We start from the raw sequence: 19,978 nt of genomic DNA on the forward strand, positions 1-19,978 counted from the left end.
ACACAATTTTCCTCTTTAAATAATGCTCTGCAGATTTTTCCTTGCACCCACATTCTTTCTCTTTCCCTTGAGTGCATACCTTCTCTCCCCCTTGTGGGTGCTTTCACCTGTCTTCGCAAGGTAGCTTGCGATGTTCTGAGGGCTGAATGGTTTGAAATAGATGCAAGTTCCATCTTTCTTTCACACCAAAGAGTAATTGTTGTTTTTGCTGTTTGCCATAGGAAGTTGTGAAGCTGATTTACCAAACCTATCAGAATGAAGGCTTCTTCAGCCTCTGGCGGGGTAACTCTGCCACCATGGTCCGAGTTGTCCCTTACGCTGCACTTCAGTTCTGCTCTCATGAACAGTACAAACAGATTCTGGGATCCTACTGCGGGACCCTTGGAAGGTCAGTACACAGGAGCTGGACCATTACTGAGGCGTCCTTATCAGGGACTGTCATGCAATCTTGCAGCATTTGGCCCATCATGTCCACACCAGCTCACAGAATAGATCATTCTCTTACTCCCATCTCCTCACCCTTTCCCTGAATTCTTTGTAAATTCAAATAGCTACAGAGTGTATAAACTGTATATATTTGGGGTCTAAAAGCTATAAAATCAGTGGTCCTGTCTGGAGTTAATAGTGGAATGTTTTCTTACACAAAGACCAAATCTTTGGTCTTGAATTACTTACTAATGATTCAGTTGTGCTAAAGGTATTGGACCTAACACTGCTACCAAAGCCCTAGATTCATCCAGCAATATTAGTTAGATGACAACTTTCCCTCCTGATATCAGTCCAGGATCCCACTGTTAGTTTTAAACTGGATCTGTCCCAGTTAAAAGAAGGTGTCTGCAAACCTGACTTTCCAATGTTTTTGGCCATGTGTTGTCTCTACCTTGACCATTACAAATTGCCATGTCAACATTTCCAATTCAATTTTGCCAGGTCACCTGTCACGCTGTAGTTGCATCTTTTGCCCACTTGGTGGTGACGTTCCTCACTTTCCTCTTCCCAGCCTTACCACCTTCCCAGTGCAGCTTTCACGGGAAAATGCAGACAAATCAGCTTAGTTAGCATCTCATCCAAAGGATAGCACCTCCAACAATGCCACACCCTCTTCAGTAGTACATTGGCATGTCGCCCTTGAATAATGCATTCAAATACAAGTTTGGGGTTTGAATGCATGTCCTGGGTCAGGCAAGATTGATACCAACTAAGCCCAATTAGTTTGTGCAGTGGGATGGACCAGGTAGCAGTCTTGGATTCCAGGTTCTGCTCTCTGAAATATGATTATCTGTCTTTGGGAAAGCAGGCACTTTGTTCTTTGCTTACCTATTTATTTAGAACAATGGTTGCCCCTGAGCTCCCTCGTACTGTCTTATTTACCACACTAATTCCTTCCAACTAGATTCTCCTGATGATTCTTGCAGCAAATATGTAAACAAAGGGCAAGGTTCTTCATTTTTCCGACAATCATACTTCAGAAGACAAAAATGCAAAAAGGCTGCCTTGTCATTCTCTTTGCACCCCAATCCTAATGCTCGTGCGCAGAAGGTTGGAAAGGCAGTATGTCCGATAGCACTCTGAAGGAAGGAGCCAGTGAGCCTGAGTGTGTGGGAGCTGATGGGAGCAGGAGTGGGGTTATGGCTGTGTGACTTTAATGTGTCATCATAAGTAAGACTCCTTTCTGTGCTGTTTTGAAGCAGTTGTGAACTCATTTAAATGGGTTAATTGTGTTTGAGAAAATATGACATGAGGAGCACTGGAGTTAACTTATGCCCTTTGAATGAACTGAATAAAATATTCCATGCACCGATTAATATAAGTTGCCTGAGGGAGTGGGGAGATGACAAGGGATGAAGCTGAGAGAGGGCTGGCACATTGTAGCTTGGACACTGATGAACAATGGATGATGTAAGATGGAGTTGTGAATAGAGTTCTGTCTCCCAGGGTTCAAACCTTAGTTCTAAAGGGCAAATGTGAAGCAAGGAGCTACTTATTGACACCCCCTCAGTTTTTGGGATAATTTGGTCGACTTGGGGTCTCTTGTGTTGAGAGCTATATTATCCTAATAGATTTGTTCCTGAGTTAGTGTGACCTCTGAAATGTGGCACCAGTTGTCTAGATAGGATGTGAGTTTAACTGGGGAGGTTCCCAGAGGAGATTAATTTGGTCTCTTGGGAATCCATGAAAGCATACATGGTCTGCAGAAGGAATGTGGTTGTTGGTCTCAGTATCCTCCTCTGTCCTGCCTTGTGTTGAGCATCCATCAACAGTTGCAGCAGATCATTCTGCCGGATTTTCATTTTGTGATTGTCTCTTTCTCTTTTCCAGGCCTCTGCCACCCCTCCCACGGTTGTTGGCCGGCGCAATGGCTGGTATTACGGCCACCACACTCACCTACCCACTGGACCTCGTGCGAGCGCGGATGGCTGTAACTCCAAAAGAAATGTGAGCATTGAAAGCAGCCCCATAAGCAGTGAATGAATGAAGGAATCCTCCATAATCTGTAGCTCATTCAAAAAGGACTTCCCTGACCAGGCCACTGTGCATCCTTTGTAAAACTGAGCACATCCAAAACTCTGCTGCCCTCCAGCCTAAGCCGCACAGATCCTGCTCATCCATGATGCAGGGCTCACTGACCTGGATCAGCTCCAATGTTCCCTCAAAGGTCTGTGCACCACAGACTGTACAACAATCTGGAATGTATTACACATTGAAATCAACGGGAGACTCAGAACTTTGTCAGGTTGATGGGAGAAATTGTCAACATAATGTAAGTTACTGCACAGGCGTGGCTCGATAGGGATCGCACACTTAAATCACCCACGTACTCAAAAGAAAATACATTGGTGCAAGTACTGAGTGAGTGCTGTGTTGTTGGAAATGCCTTTGTTCAAATGAGATGTTAAACTGTGGATCCATCTGCTTTCTCAGGTGGATGTAAAAGATCCATGGCACTATTTCAAAGAAAGAGTTCTCCCTGATGTCCTTGGTCAATATTTATTCCTCAATTAACATCATTAAAACAGATTATATGGTCGTTATCAGCTTTCTGTTTGTAGGATCCTGCTGTGTGCAACCTTACTGTGGCATTTCCATACTTTACAGCAGTGACTAGACTTCAAGCGGTACCTTGTTGGCTGTGACACACTTTGGGGTGTCCAGAGGGTTATACAGGATGAATGTTTTCCCTCCCCCCTCCCTTTGTCTCTTCACACTTTAGCTTTGCTCACAAGCTATGGCTCTTTTTTTTCTCTTGGATGTGCCATCCTTACAATGAAATATGAAACTAAGATACCGTTCAGTGAGTGTAATCCATCGCTGTGTTATTTGAAAAAGAGCAGAGTTCTGATGTCCTTGATCAACATTCATAAACCATATAAAAGGGTCATCTTATTCATATATTTTAAACAATTTCTTTAAATTCATTCTTGGGCTGTGGGCAATACTGACAAAACCAGCATTTATTGTCCATTTTTTGTTGCGTGGCTTGCTAAGCCACTTCATAGGGCTGTTGGTGTGGGACTGGAGTCACATATAGGCCCAAGGCTAGGTAAGGATGGCAGGTTTCCTTCCCCAAAGGTCATTAGTGAACCAGGCATTTTTAAAATACAATCCCACAGCCCCGTGGTTGTTCTTAATAGCTTCTTTTCCCTTCGTTCAGGACTTGGATGTTGCTTGGAATAAACTGCACTAAACTAAAATAACTGTGTTTATTTTCCCATCCCTACCCTTGAGCAGGTGCGGTGAATCATCTTGAACCACTGCGTTCTGGTGGTGCTCCAACAGTGCTGTAGCGTAAGGCATTCCAGGCTTTAAACCCTGTGATGATGAAGGAATGGCCCACAGGATGGTGTCTCTGGGGGTGGGTGGGGGGGGGGGGGCGGGCGCGCTGTGCTGTAGGTTGTGGTGTTCCCATGTGCCTGCTGGCCTTTCCCTTCTAGGTGGTAGAGGTCATGGATTTGGAAGGTGCTGTCAAAGAAGCCTTGGCGAGTTGCTGCAGGGGGTCCTGTAGATGGCACACATTGCTGCTGCTGCTGTGCATCAATGATGCCATGCGATGGTTTGCACCCACTGAACTGACAAGGTCTTAGTTTCATATTTAATTCCAAGGGTGGTGCTTCTGAGAGAGATAAAAAGCCAGAGCTCACAAGTGGAGGGAAAGAGTTGATGGTGGAGGAAGTGCCAGGAAAGCTTTATCCTGAATGGCGTTGAGCTACTTGAGTGCTGCAGACTCCAGTATGTTTTTCTTATTCCTAGATCATTAAAACGAATTAACTTAAATTCTTAAACTGACATGGTTACATGTTAACTTGAATTCCCTGGATTAGTTGACCATTAACATGACCAGTGCACCAAAGGCAATTAATTATGTGCTAGATACACTTTGACAGTGTGGTACACACACACACATTTATTCAGTGAGTTATTCTGTGAGTCACAGCATCATAGGATTATAAGGAGGGCATTCAGACATTATTCCTGTGCTGACTCTCCGACCAATCCAATTAATCCACTCCTATTTCCTTTTTTTCCCATAACTCCACAAATTGTTTGTACTTTGAATATTTCCATGTACCTGCTGCCTTTGTCCTTCTAGATAGTTGTGGAATTAAGGATTTGGGAGTTGCCATTGAATGTTATCAGGTAGGCGTTTAAAATGTTTCCTCATGTCACCTCTGGTTCTTTTTCCAATTGCCTCAAATCTGCATCCTCTGGTTGCCACTGGAAACATTTCCTTAATTTACTCCGATCAAGGTGTGTTGTGTGTGTGTGTGTTTCCTGACGGTGATGGTGTATTTTTTTTATTTCTCGATAGGTATGGCAATATTCTGCACGTCTTTATCCGGATATCACGTGACGAAGGACTCAAGACTCTTTACAGCGGATTCTCGCCCACCATCCTTGGAGTAATTCCATACGCTGGGCTCAGCTTCTTCACTTACGAAACGTGCAAGAAATTACACGCAGGTATGACTGTAACTCACAGCATGGTGATCCTTGGAGGGAGTGTGCAGAATGCAGTTCCCACATTGATCGAGCGGGAGTGGAACTAGGTTTGTGAGACCCATCAACAAATTGGGGTTTTGACACAATTTGCAATATCGTTTTGGCTGAGGGTGGCTATTTGACCTATCCTAGCTCATATTTCCAGGAGTGTCGTAATCCTACTGTCCCCTCAAACCCGCCCCCCCCATGAGACTTTTGCCTCCACTATTCCATCTGCAAGTCCCTTTCATAGGAACATAGAAAATAGGTGCAATAGTAGGCCATTCAGCCCTTTGAGCTTGCACCACCATTCAATATGATCATGGCTGATCATGTACAATTCAGTATCCCACTCCCAATTCTCCCCATACCCCTTGATCCCTTTAGCCACAAGGGCCACGTCCAGCTCCCTCTTGAATATATTTAATGAACTGGTCCCGACAGCTTTCTGTGGTAGAGAATTCCACAGTTCACAACTGAGTGAAGAAGTTCTTCTTCATCTCGGTCCTGTACCCCTTATTCTTAGACTGTGACCCTAACATTGGTAACATTCTTCCCGCATCTAGCCTGTCCAGTACCATCAAGATTTTGTATGTTTCTATGAGATCCCCCCCCTCATTCTTATAAGTTCCAGTGAGTACAAGTCCAGTCGATTCAATCTAGAACATAGAACATTACAGCGCAGTACAGGCCCTTCGGCCCTCGATGTTGCGCCGATCTGTGAAACCAATCTAAAGCCCATCTAACCTACACTATTCCAATATCATCCATATGTTTATCCAATGACCATTTAAATGCCCTTAATGTTGGTGAGTCCACTACTGTTGCAGGCAGAGCATTCCACGCCCTTACTACTCTGAGTAAAGAGCCTACCTCTGACATCTGTCCTATACCTATCACCCCTAAATTTAAAGCTATGTCCCCTCGTGCTAGCCATCACCATCCGAGGAAAAAGGCTCTCACTGTCCACCCTATCTAATCCTCTGATCATCTTGTATGCCTCTATTAAGTTACCTCTTAACCTTCTTCTCTCTAACGAAAACAGCCTCAAGTCCCTCAGCCTTTCCTCATAAGACCTTCCCACCATACCAGGCAACATCCTGGTAAATCTCCTCTGCACCCTTTCCAATGCTTCCACATCCTTCCTATAATGCGGCGACCAGAACTGTACGCAATACTCCAAGTGCGGCTGCACCAGAGTTTTGTACAGCTGCAACATGACCTCATGGCTCCGAAACTCAATCCCTCTACCAATAAAAGCTAACACACCGTACACCTTAACAACCCTATCAACCTGGGTGCCAACTTTCAGGGATCTATGCACATGGACACCGAGATCTCTCTGCTCATCCACACTACCAAGTATCTTACCATTAGCCCAGTACTCTGTATTCCTGTTACTCCTTCCAAAGTGAATCACCTCACACTTTTCCGCATTAAACTCCATTTGCCACCTCTCAGCCCAGCTCTGCAGCTTATCTATGTCCCTCTGTAACCTGCAACATCCTTCCGCACTGTTCACAACTCCACCGACTTTAGTGTCATCTGCAAATTTACTAACCCATCCTTCTACGCCCTCATCCAGGTCATTTATAAAAATGGCAAACAGCAGTGGCCCCAAAACAGATCCTTGCGGTACCCCACTAGTAACTTAACTCCAGGATGAACATTTTCCATCAACCACCACCCTCTGTCTTCTTACAGCTAGCCAATTTCTGATCCAAACCGCTAAATCACCCTCAATCCCATGCCTCCGTATTTTCTGCAATAGCTTACCGTGGGGAATCTTATCAAACGCTTTACTGAAATCCATATACACCACATCAACTGCTTTACCCTTATCCACCTCTTTGGTCACCTTCTCAAAGAACTCAATAAGGTTTGTGAGGCACGACCGACCCTTCACAAAACTGTGTTGACTATCCCTAATCAAATTATTCCTTTCTAGATGATTATAAATCCTATCTCTTATAATCCTTTCCAAAGCTTTGCCCACAACAGAAGTAAGGCTCACTGGTCTATAATTACCAGGGTTGTCTCTACTCCCCTTCTTGAACAAGGGGACAACATTTGCTATCCTCCAGTCTTCTGGCACTATTCCTATAGACAATGACAACATAAAGATCAAAGCCAAAGGCTCTGCAATCTCCTCCCTAGTTTCCCAGAGAATCCTGGGATAAATCCCATCCGGCCCAGGGGACTTATCTATTTTCACACTTTCCAGAATTGCTAACACCTCCTCCTTATGAACCTCAATCCCGTCTAGTCCAATAGCCTGTATCTCCGTATTCTCCTCGACAACATTGTCTTTTTCCTGTGTGAATACTGACGAAAAATATTCATTTAGCGCCTCTCCTATCTCTTCGGACTCCACGCACAACTTCCCACTACTGTCCTTGACTGGCCCTAATCTTACCCTAGTCATTCTTTTATTCCTGACATACCTATAGAAAGCTTAGGGTTTTCCTTGATCCTACCTGCCAGAGACTTCTCATGTCCCCTCCTGGCTCTTCTCAGCTCTCTCTTTAGTTCCTTCCTGGCTAACTTGTAATTCTCAAGCGCCCTAACTGAGCCTTCACGTCTCCTCTTTACATAAGTCTCCTTCTTCCTCTTCGCAAGTGATTCAACTTCTTTAGTAAACCAAAGAAACCATCTCTCTTCATATGTCAGTCCTGCCATTCCAGCAATCAGTCTGGTGAACCTTTGCTGGACTCCCTCAATAGCAAGAATGTTCTTCCTCAGACTAGGAGACCAAAACTGTACACAATACTCAAGGTGTGGCCTCACCAAGGCCCTGTATTACTGCAGCATGTTCTTAATTCATAAAGATTTTCCTGTTATCAGTCCTAATATTACTTTTGATTAGAATGAAAATAGATGATGCTGAAAGCACTCCGCACAATAGGCAGTGTCAGTAGAAAGACAAATGAAGTTAACATTTCACGTCACTGACCCCTCGACAGATTGTCGAATGTTGGGAATATAATGGATTTTAAGCAAGTACAGAGGAAGGAAATTAATAGAGGGAGGAGAAGAACGAAAGGGCGTATGATAAAGCTGAAGCTAGAATTACTTGTTTGTATCTATTTCTGTTTTTCCTAATCACAACTGAATTAAAACTAAAATCGCAGCTTATCTTTTTCGTATCCTGAACTATTCTATCCAACTGTGTGTGTCTCATCCCGTTAAAGTCCAGGTTTCTCCATTTAAAAAAAAAAATCCTCCTCATTCTGAGGACAGAAGGAGGGGTTATTTGGCCTGGGTGTAGGACCAAATGCAGCAAAGTTAACATAACTGGGGTAAAGAAATCATAGAAACCCTACAGTACAGAAAGAGGCCATTCGGCCCATCGAGTCTGCACCGACCACAATCCCACCCAGGCACTACCCCCATATCCCTACAGATTTACCCACTAATCCCTCTAACCTACGCATCTCAGGACACTAAGGGCAATTTTTAGCATGGCCAATCAACCTAACCCGCACATCTTTGGACTGTGGGAGGAAACCGGAGCACCCGGAGGAAACCCACGCAGACACGAGGAGAATGTGCAAACTCCACACAGACAGTGACCCAAGCCGAGAATCGAACCCAGGTCCCTGGAGCTGTGAAGCAGCAGTGCTAACCACTGTGCTACCGTGCCGCCCACAAAGATCACAGAGTGTCATGGAAGAGTACAGTATGGAAGCAATGCAACCCAGTGTGTCTGCGCAAGCTCTTTCCACGAGTTAACTAAAGCTAAAGTTTATTTATTAGTCACAAGTAAGGTTTACATTAACACTGCAATGATTACTGTGGAATTCCCCTAGTCACCACACTTCGGCGCCTGTTCGGGTCAATGCACCTAACTAGCACGTCTTTCAGAATGTGGGAGGAAACCGGAGCACCCGGAGGAAACCCACGCAGACACGGGGAGAACGTGCACACTCTGCACAGACAGTGACCCAAGCCAGAAATCGAACCCCGGGTCCCTGGCGCTGTGAAGCAGCAATGCTAACCACTGAGCTACCGTGCCGCCCAATTAGTGAATCCCACTCGAGAGATATGGAGAATGGGTGGGGAAGTGGAGTTAAAGCCCAAGATCAGCTTTCATTGCATTGAATGGCAGAGCAGGATTGATGGGTTATATGGTTTACTCCTCCTGTCTCTTGTGTTGTGCTGCTCTGTAGGGTCTGTGTCAGTTTCTGCGAGCAGCTGTAGTCAGAGAGCAACCTAACCAGCACATCTTTCAGAATGTGGGAGCCATGATGTGGAGTTGCTGGCGTTGGACTGGGGTAGGCACAGTAAGTAGTCTCTCAACACTAGGTTAAAGTCCACAGGTTTATTTGGTAGCACACGCTTTCGTAGCGTTGCCCCGAACGCTCCGAAATGCTCTGAAAGCTCGTGCTACCAAATAAACCTGTTGGACTTTAACCTGGTGTTGTGACACTACTTAGAATGTGGGAGGAAACCGGAGCACGCAGACATGGAGAGAACGTGCAAACTCCACACAGACAGTGACCCAAGCCAGGAATCGAACCCAGGTCCCTGGCGCTGAGAGAGTGGAGTGAGAAGTGAGAGCACCTTGTGATGCCGCTTTGTCCACCGACCCTCCCCGCTGCAATCCTGTGTGTGAAAGTGACACTTTCTATAAAGTATTGATTGAGGAGTCAGAGACTTAAGCCAGCATCTTTCTCTCTCTTTTCAATGATGCATCACCAGAGCAGTGATTATTGTTGACTACTGGCCTTTGAAGCTTGTTCTCCAAGGTTTGCTTTAGTCAGCAGCCTTTAGCCTTAAACATGTAAAGCAGAAAGGGTCAAATTCAACAGGACAGAAGATCTGAGAAGTGTGATCAATACATTGAATGGGCAAATGAATAGACTGATTGAAGAATGATGCAACACAAATGGAGACCATACAGCCCGTCCTGATTGTGACAACTCTTTGGTAACCAGTGCTATCCAGTCCCCTGCCCTGTCCCTGTAAAACTTTCCCCTTCCAATATTTATCCAATTCCCCTTTGAAAGTTCCTATTGAATCTGCTTCGACAACCCTTTCGGGCAGCATGTTCCAGAATTTAATCACGGTGAAAAAAAAGACACAAAAATCCTCCATGTGTTGCCTCTGGTTCTTTCATTAATCCCCTTAAATCGCCGATTTCTGGTTACCAACTCTCCTGCCGGGAAAAACATTTTTCTCCCTCTCTGTTTTATCAAAACCCACCATAATTTTGAACGCCTCTGTCAAATCTCCCTTCCCTTTCTCTGTTCTAAGGAAAGCAAGCCCAGTCTCTCCACATAACTGAAGTGCTGCGCGGATTAATTAATGCGAGCTGAATAGCCTTCCTCATTCATAAATATCTTGTGAAAGGATGTGCTTTATTGGGTCTGTAGCTTATAACGTAAATGTGTGACTTGATTTCAGAGTACACCGAGAGACTTAATCCGTACCCCCATGAGCGTCTATTTTTTGGAGCGTGTGCCGGCCTGATTGGCCAATCGGCCTCCTATCCGCTGGATGTGGTGCGGCGGCGGATGCAGACGGCAGGGGTGCAGTGCCGCAAGTACACGGGTATTATCGAGACCATGCGCCAGATTGTGGCAGAAGAAGGTTCTATCGCTGGCCTGTACAAGGGCCTCAGCATGAACTGGTTAAAGGGCCCCATTGCTGTGGGGACCAGCTTCACCACCTTCGACCTCATGCAGATTTTGCTCCGCAAACTTCAGGACCACGAAACCTTACAAAGGTAGTAACTGCAAGGATGGGCATTCTGGAACTTGAGACTGAATGAAGAAAGAAGTGTCACACTAATAAGTGTCCAGGATGGGAATTGACTATTGCTGGATGAGTATTTACAAACTGGAGCAACAGTGTGTCAGGCAGTGGAGGCTAATTGTGCCACAATGGCTATTGAAAAGCTGGTATCCACACATGCACACTACTCATATGCACGCGCGTGCACGCACACACATGCACACACACACGCATACACACCACTCGCATTCACACACACACTACTCCTACGTGCGCACATGCGCGTGCACACACAGCACTTGTATGCGCGCACATGACTCATACATGCACACTACTCGTACGCGCGCCCACACACACACCCACCCACACACACACACACCCACCAACCCGACACTGTTGAAATAACCTAATTTAAAACTGATTTAAGTTGTCTGCTTTTTCAAGATAAAGTTGTAATGGGTTTACACAGCACTGGAATACAGTCTGTATCCTCCACAGCTTCCTTGCTGCTGTATATGAGAATAATGTTCCCATCTAGTAGAGAGGCTATGATTGATTCATGCATGCGGGTTGTCCCAGGTCTCAGCATTAGGGAAGGCTGTGGGCAGGTGGAGGAGGGCGGTGGGAAGCAGGTAGGATTTCTGATTGCTGTCCAGCACTGTTCGGACATGCCAAGGGTGAGCAACGTATATACTCTTTCCCCCACCCATCCCCCAAACCCCCAGCTTCACTAAGGATAGCTGGCAGCAACAACTGTGCTGCTTCACCCTTGAAGACCAGTTACTTGGGAGCCAAACCGTGAACTATATTACAGCTGGAACTTGCTCCTTCAAGAAAGCGCTACTAAAAATGTTTAGCTGCGTGCTCACAATCAGCATCCATTGGGACAAAAGATAGAAGTCTCCAACTGCACGTTAGCAAATTTTAAAGTAATTTATTTTAGTTTTTAAAATATTCACAAAGCACCCTACACCTCTTTCCCGCTCCCGCCCCATCCCCCCAAAAAAACCCTGAACTGGGTAAGATGACATTTTGTTGATAGTTGGAACATTGCATGTGGGGCTTTAACCTGACACTGTTTGGATCATCCAAGTCCTAACTAGCAACAACTATTCCTCTTTTATCTCTTTTGCAAAGAGTTCCTTCCCACTTTCTTAGTAACAAGTGAACTTGGGAATCCTAGTATTTTACTGTTGCCAAACCTTCAGTTCTCTCATTTGAAAAGTTTCTGAGATATTGCACTGTTTCTTAAAATGGTCTGTTTATTATGGAGTTATTGACATGTGATTTGGATTTTGCCAAACACTGAAGCTCCTTATCTAAACCTGCTGCTCTGTTTCGCTCTAATATATCTCTTGAGGTGGTGACGTTCCTTTTAAGGAATGCACCTCTTCATTTCCCTAACCTCTTGCTGTGGCTGCCCTGGGAGTATTTGGGAGAGTGTAGAGGGAGTCTTACTCTGTATCTAACCCATGCATCTTATCTGGAACTTCTCGAGCTGACACGGGATGCCTGAAATGCATTAGGTTCCATTTTGCAGCAGGTAATATTCCCTTGCCTTGATGAGCGCAAAACTTTAAAGCCAAATTGAAGGAGCGCTCCTAATTCGTGAGAACTTGGATGTGGTGCAGAGATGAAATGGCACTCATTGGTCTGTGTCCCAGACATTCAGGAAAGGATATAAATCCAGGAGAGATGTTTAATAAAAAAAAACAGAAAGGAGATCATCCTTTTTCTTAGAACACACTCCTACTTTCCTGCTTTAAGATTCCATTGCTAAAGATGCAGTTTCGGAGCAGGGGTCACAACAAAATCTGTAGAGAACAGGAAATCCCCAGAGGTTCTCATGGGAGATGAGGAAGTGTTGGAGCAAATTAACACTTTCCCTGCCCCTTACCTAGTCCATCCAAAATGTCTCTCCTCTACTTCACTCAAAAGGTTTCCCTTTCCCCATACCATGGCCTATCCTAAATTATCTCTCTAGCAAAGCTCATTCAATCTCGTTTTCACAAAATCTATTCATTATCTTGTATGATATTGTTTTCCCTGGCATTGACTTGCTATTCCAGGTCACCAAACAGGGGGGAATGGATCTCAGCCATGGGGGCCTCATATTTGTGAGGACCCTTTGGGGTCTGGTCTGTTATCCAAACCCACAAGTTACAGCACTGGTCACTGTGTCCAGCAGGGTAGACCTGGTGTGGCCATGTGCAGCGTGGGGAGAGCGATGGGGGAAGAGGTCAGTCCAGTCGTGTTTAACTTCCTTCATTGGCCAGATTCCAAAACTGCATCAAGACCCAATGTGACCGCTGGGAATTGCCTTTTCTCACAAGTGACTTTGATTGAAAGATGTTGGACTGTAGTCAGTTACTTGAGTGATTCCGTTGATGAAAAATAAAAATTATTTGAGTTTAAAGAAGACTGCATTTGTTTTGTTTGGGGTCGGGGGGGGAGGGGGGGGGAGGTTTGTGGAGTGGACCTGGCAATTGTGGAGAATATCGAGATGTTTTTGTACCCCCATCTGATTCCACCTTGTTTCCTGAAGGTTTGACTCTGGATAAGGGGCCATTCCACCAATGTCAGCCCCCATCTCGGGATTGCCAGCCTAGAGTAGGAGCTGTTTGAGCATGGGGTGCGTCAAGCTTAATTCCCATCTCCATTCGTAATCTGCTCACAATGATCCTGGGGGAGGAAACTGAGCTTGAATCCTGTCTGTGTGTTCCTCATTCTGCTTCAAAGAAGTACAAGGATGCAGAATCCATTTGTAGTTCCATGTGGTACCTATGCCATGACTAAGTTTAGTTACGTCTGCACAAACTTGATTCATCCCAAGGGACTTGGTTTTGATTTGATTTATTATTGTCACATGTATTGGTATACAGTCATAGAAATCATAGAAACCCTACAGTACAGAAAGAGGCCATTCGGCCCATCGAGTCTGCACCGACCACAACCCCATCCAGGCCTTACCCCCATATCCCTACATATTTTACCCGCTAATCTATGCATCCCAGGACACTAAGGGGCAATTTTTAGCATGGCCGATCAACCTAACCTGCACATCTTTGGACTGTGGGAGGAAACCCACGCAGACACGAGGAGAATGTGCAAACTCCACACAGACAGTGACCCAAGCCGGGAATCGAACCCAGGTCCCTGGAGCTGTGAAGCAGCAGTGCTAACCACTGTGCTACCGTGCCACCCAGTGAAAAGTATTGTTTCTTGTGTGCTATACAGACAAAGCATACCATTCATAGAGAAGGAAACTAGAGAGTGCAGAATGTAGTGTTACAGTCATAGCTAGGGTGTAGAGAAAGATAAACTTAATATAAGGTAGGTTCAATCAAAAGTCTGATGGCAGCATGGAAGAAACTTCTTGAGTCGGTTGGTACGTGACCTCAGACTTTTGTATCTTTTTCCCGACAGAAGAAGGTGGAAGAGAGAATGTCCGGGGTGCGTGGGGTCCTTGATTATGCTGGCTGCTTTACCGAGGCAGCGAGAAGTGTAGACAAAGTCAATGGATGGGAGGCTCTCCATAGGAATTGTTGCACTAGAGTTGTCCCATCTGAATGGGAAGAAGCGTCTCAAAAAGCGTGACGTAGAGGTTGCCGTTGCATGTTCTATTCTCTAGTATCTGATGTATGTTGTGTCAGTGGAAATGAGAGAATGTGCATCAGAGCTGGGGTTGTTTTAAACACCAGTCATTCAAAGTTGCCTCAACATTGAACTTAATCCTCAGCCAATCTGTTCCCGCTCCTGATAGCGACGTGCTGTACTGGTGTGTGCCAATAGATGTCCCCACTCATTTCCCGGAGATGGAGAAAAGGGCATGGGGAGCAAATTGGAGGTTCTTGCTCCTGATACAGTTCATGTTTGGTGAGAGCAACAGCTTGCATTCGTTTGGACAAGTGACCAAAAACTCGGTTAAAGAGAGAGTTTTAAGAAGCGTCTTGGAGGAGGAGAGAGAAGTTTAGGGAGAGAATTCCAGAGCTTGGGGCAGGGGGAGCTGAAGGCGTGGCAGCCAATGGTCGAGCAGTTAAAATTGGGAATGTGTAAGAAGCCAGCAGTGTCTAGGGCTGCAGACAAAAGGAGGTTGGGATTAGAGTGATTGAGATTTCAAAACAAGAATGAAAATTCTAAATTTGAGGCATTGCTGAACTGGGAGTTGGTGGAGGTCAAACAGCAGAGGAGGATGGGTGAACAGGATTTGGTGAGAGTTAGGATCCGGAGCAGCAGGGTTTTGGAATGAGCTGACTGGCGTTTAATCAGTTTAAAGATTGAAGCCCATCCAGGAGAACATTGGAATAGTGGAATCTGGACGAGATTGGGTTCTGCTGTGAATAAAAACCTTCCAATAACTATATCCAGGCCCCACACGATGACCACCTTGCCTTCCTAAGAGAAGAGGGTCATGAATATAGTTGAAATTTCCAAACTTGGAGACCTCTTCCCATTTTTTGTCGTTGCTTTCTGAAGTAAATTTTTTTGGCAGCAGAGGGTGCTGTTCCACAGGAGATGAAGATTTGACGGTTTTTATGAAGACGATGCTGCCATCTTTTGTGAGGGAAGAGACAGAAACAACTGTTAGCTGCTTGGCTACACCATGAATGCATTCACCCTCTTGACGTTGGGTTTTGTGGCGGCAATACTTTATTTTCAAAATTTAAAACATTTCAGCGTGGAATGATGGCACTAATCTCTGTAATCCTCCAATTTGGGGTCTTGTGCTTTCCCCCGCTTTCATCGCACCTGTGTCTAGCTGCCTAAGGAATTTCCTCTCTAAACTTCTCTACCTCCTTTAAAACTTTTGCCATGCTTTTGCTTACTTGCCCTAATTTTCCTTATGACACAGGTGAGCGTGCTACCCACTGAGCCACAGAAGGTTGCGTTCAAATCCTGTTCATGGACTTCAGCGCAAAAGTTGAGGCTAAGATTCAGCTGAATCTGCAGTATTGACACTGGTATCTTCTGGCTGAGGCATTGCCTCGGTGGCATGGTGCCATAGTGGTTAGCACTGATATCTCACAGCGCCAGGGACCTGAGTTCAATTCCCGGCTTGGGTCAGTGTCTTGTGGAGTCCGCACGTTCTCCCCGTGTCTGTGTGGATTTCCTCTGGGTGCTCCGATTTCCTCCCATAGTCTGAAAGATGTGCTGGTTAGGTGTACTGGCCATGCTAAATTCCCCCTCAGTGTACCCGAACAGGCGTCCGAGTGTGGTGATCAGGGGATTTTCATATTAACTTCATTGCAGTGTTAATTAAGCCTGTGACTAATAAATAAATAAATAAACTTTTACTTTAAAACATCTGCCTTGCCTGCAACCTTCTTGGGTGCATTTTAAAAATTTTATTCATGGGATGTTGGTGTCGTTGGCTGGGCCAGCATTCATTGCCCATCCTTAATTACCCTTGAACTGAGTGGCTCGCTGGGCCGTTTCAGAGGGTTTTGTTTTAGAGTCAACCACACCCCTGCAGACCAGGGAAAGACGACAGATTTCCTTCCCTAATGGATGTTAGTGGACCTAGAACCAGATGGGTTTTTACAACAATCAACAATGGTTTCATGGTCATCATTAGAATTTTAATTCCAGATTTTTATTGAATTCAAATTTCACCACCTGCTATGGTGGCAGGGAGGGGGAGGGGGGGGGGTGCGCCAGAGAATTACCCTGGGTGTCTGGATTGCTAGTCTAGTGACAATGCCATTACACTACTATTTCCCCCCCATGTAAAATATCCAATGACACTATTCTGAAGACCAGACTAAGTCTTGGCCAATATTTATCTTCTGTCAACATCACTAAAAATGGTTATCTGGTCATTATCTCATTGCTGTTTGTGGGTGCTTGCTGTACACAAATTGGCTGCCGCATTTCCTACGTTACAACATTGACTGAACTTCAAAAGTACTCCCTTAGCTGTAAAGTGCTTTGAGCCATTCTGTGGCTTATGTGCCTTGGTGTCAGAATTGATTTGATTCATCCCTTTTGTTTGAAAACCTTGAGATTTTTACTTTGTTAAAGATGCTGGATGAAGGCAGGTTACAGTTGCTGGTAACCACCCAACCTCCCTTCCTGTTTTACTGGTGAGCTTCTATTGTTAATGGTTCCCTCTCTTCAGCTCCTCTTCCTCAAATCTTCCACCACCATTCTTCTCCTCAAAGAAGTCAACCCTGGACCCCATTATCCTTACATTACTGCCCCATTTCCTCTATAAAAACTCTTGAATGTGTCGTCCTCTCTCAAGTATTGTTACATAAGGTTAAATCTCACAGAATCCAGGGTGAGGCATCTAAATGGATACAAAATTGGCTTCTTGGCAGAACACAGTAAGAAGTCTCACAACACCAGGTTAAAGTCCAACAGATTTATTTGGCAGCAAATACCATAAGCTTTCGGAGCGCTGCTCCTTCGTCAGATGGAGTGGAAATGTGCTCTCAAACAGTGCTCAGAGACACAACAACAAGTTACAGAATACTGATTAGAATGCGAATCCCTAAAGCCAGCCAGATTGGTGGCGTAGTGGATAGTGAAGAAAGTTATCTCCGATTGCAACGGGATCTTGATCCATTGGGCCAGTGGGCTGACTAATGGCAGATGGAGTTTAATTTAGATAAATGCGAGGTGATACATTTTGGTGGATTGAACAAGGGCAGGACTTACTCAGTTAATAGTAGGGCGTTGGGGAGAGTTACAGAACAAAGAGATCTAGGGGTACATGTTCATAGCTCCTTGAAAGTGGAGTCACAGGTGGACAGAGTGGTGAAGAAGGCATTCGGCATGCTTGGTTTCATTGGTCAGAACATTGAATACAGGAGTTTGGACGTCTTGTTGAAGTTGTACAAGACATTGGTAAGGCCACACTTGGAATAGTGTGTACATTTCTGGTCACCCTATTGTACAAAGGGTATTATTAAACTAGAAAGAGTGCAGAAAAGATTTACTAGGATGCTACTGGGACTTGATGGATTGAGTTATAAGGAGAGGCTGGATAGACTGGGACTTCTTTCTCTGGAGCATAGAAGGCTGAGGGGTGATCTTATAGAGGTTTATAAAATAATGAGGGGCATAGATCAGCTAGATAGTCAACATCTTTTCCCAAAGATAGGGGAGTCTAAAACTAGAGGGCATGGGTTTAAGGTGAGAGGGAAGAGATACAAAAGTATCCAGAGAAGCAATTTTTTCACAGAGGGTGGTGAGTGTCTGGAAGAAGCTGCCAGAGGTAGTAGTAGAGATGGGTACAATTTTGCCTTTTAAAAAGCGTTTGGACAGTTACATGGGTAAGATGGGTATAGAGGGATATGGGCCAAATGCGGGCAATTGTGATTTAGCTTAGGGGTTTAAAAAAAAGGGCAGCATAGACAAGTTGGGCCGAAGGGCCTGTTTCCATGCTGTAAACCTCTATGACTCGAAATACTTCCTCATCTTTCCTGGAACTCCATATTGGAATCCTTCCAATCAGGTTCCTTCCCCTGCCATGGACTGGGAATGGATCTTATCAAAGTCACAAATTACAATCTATTCCACGGTGACAAAGGTAAACTAACTTTCCCCATCCTTCTTGACCTGTCTACAGCCTTATACACAGTTGACCAAACCATCCTCCTCCAATGTATCTCAACTGTTATCTAATGTGTTGGGTTTATCCTAATATCTATCTAATTATAGCCAGAGAATCACTTGTAATGACTTCTCTTCCCGTTTTGATGTCTCACAATGATTTATGCACCATTCAATGAGGTCAAGGCTGTTCTCCTGAACACCATTTCCATGCACCCTTTTCTCTCGAGGTTTTTAATATGTAGGAATTTATCGATCTCAGTTTCAAACATATTCAACAATTGAGCCTCCGCAGCCCTCTAAGGGAGAGAACTCCAAAGATTCACCACCCTCTGAGTGAAGAATTTCCTCCTCACCTCAGTCTTGGATGGCATTAATAGCTATTTAATTAGAGCCAGAGAATCACTTGTAATGACTTTTCCCGTTTTGATGTCTCTCAAGTATCTATCCTTGGCCCCCAATAATTTCTCATCTACAGTTTCAACAACATCCAAAAGCACAGTTTTTCTTTTCATATGTACATGACAATACTCAGCTCTACCTCACCACTATGCACCTCTCTCGACACTTCGACAGAGCCCTGCCCCTCACTATCTCTATAATCCTGACCTCTTGAGCATGATTTTAAGTTTGTTTATTAGTGTCGCAAGTAAGGCTTGCAATAACACTGCAATAAAGTTACTGTGAAAATCCCCCAGTCGCCACACCCTGGCACCTGTTCGGGTACACTGAGGGAGAATTTAGCATGGTCAATACATCTAACCAGCACATCTTTTGGATTGTGGGAGGAAACCAGTGCAGACACGGGGAGAATGTGCAGACTCCGCGCAGACCGTGACCCAAGCGGGAATCGAACCCAGGTCCCTGTGTCTAAGCACAGTCTAAGCATTTTGCCACCATGTTGCCCTAAACACTCCTCCATTGGCAGCCATGCCTTCAGCTGCCTAGGCCCTAAGCTTTGGAATACCCTCTCTAAACAACCCCACCTTTCGGCACCTCTCTCCTCTGATGCTCCTTCCAACATACAGCTTTGACTAAGCTTTGGTTCATCTGATCCTATGTGGCATGTTGTCATATTTTGTTTTATAATACTCCTGTAAAGTGCTTTGTTATATTAAAGGCACAAGATAAATGGAAGTTGTTGAGTGATCCTGCCATTGGTTTGTTGGTAACCAGGTGATAAAACTGCTGCTCATTGGTGATTTATTCGTGTGACAGATAAACTATCTCATTTACCATTGCTCCACTTGGTGTATGAGGGAAGTTTAAACAGACCGGGTCTTTTGTTCTCTGGAGTTTAGAAGAATGAGAGATGTTCTAATTCAAACATAGAAAGTTCTTGCAGGGCTTGACGGGGTAGATGCAGGAAGGATGTTTCCCTGAACTGAGGAGATCTAGAACCTGTGAACAGCCATCCAAGACTGAGGTGAGGAGGAAATTCTTCACTCAGAGGGTGGTGAATCTTTGGAGTTCTCTCCCTCAGAGGGCTGCAGAGGCTCAATTGTTGAATATGTTTGAAACTGAGATCGATAAATTCCTACATATTAAAAACCTCGAGGGAAAAGGGTGCATGAAAATGGTGTTCAGGAGAATAGCCTTGATCTCATTGAATGGTGGAGTGGCTCGATGGGCTGAATGCCTACTCCTGTTTCTTATGATTAAAATAAGGAATGAGAAGTGATACCTTCTAGATTACTCAAACAAAACT

At 44.8% G+C, this 19,978-nt stretch overlaps 1 protein-coding gene across 3 annotated transcripts in view; it reads left to right on the forward strand.

The window, feature by feature from the left end:
• Nucleotides 1-13,126, forward strand: part of slc25a42 (solute carrier family 25 member 42) — a 51,258-nt gene extending 38,132 nt beyond the window's left edge. For 2 of the 3 annotated variants that reach the window (XM_078198617.1, XM_078198619.1), the window contains exons 5-8: nt 222-388; nt 2,320-2,436; nt 4,808-4,959; nt 10,384-13,126. In XM_078198617.1, the coding sequence (XP_078054743.1) occupies nt 222-388; nt 2,320-2,436; nt 4,808-4,959; nt 10,384-10,709 (762 nt within the window). In that variant the 3' untranslated portion in view covers nt 10,710-13,126. The remainder of the gene's footprint in view (nt 1-221; nt 389-2,319; nt 2,437-4,807; nt 4,960-10,383) is intronic. The other variant, XR_013495548.1, reaches the window with a different exon arrangement.
• Nucleotides 13,127-19,978: the final 6,852 nt, after the last annotated feature.

This window comes from Mustelus asterias, chromosome 26 (genome assembly GCF_964213995.1).
Source record: "Mustelus asterias chromosome 26, sMusAst1.hap1.1, whole genome shotgun sequence".
Lineage (NCBI taxonomy): Eukaryota > Metazoa > Chordata > Chondrichthyes > Carcharhiniformes > Triakidae > Mustelus > Mustelus asterias.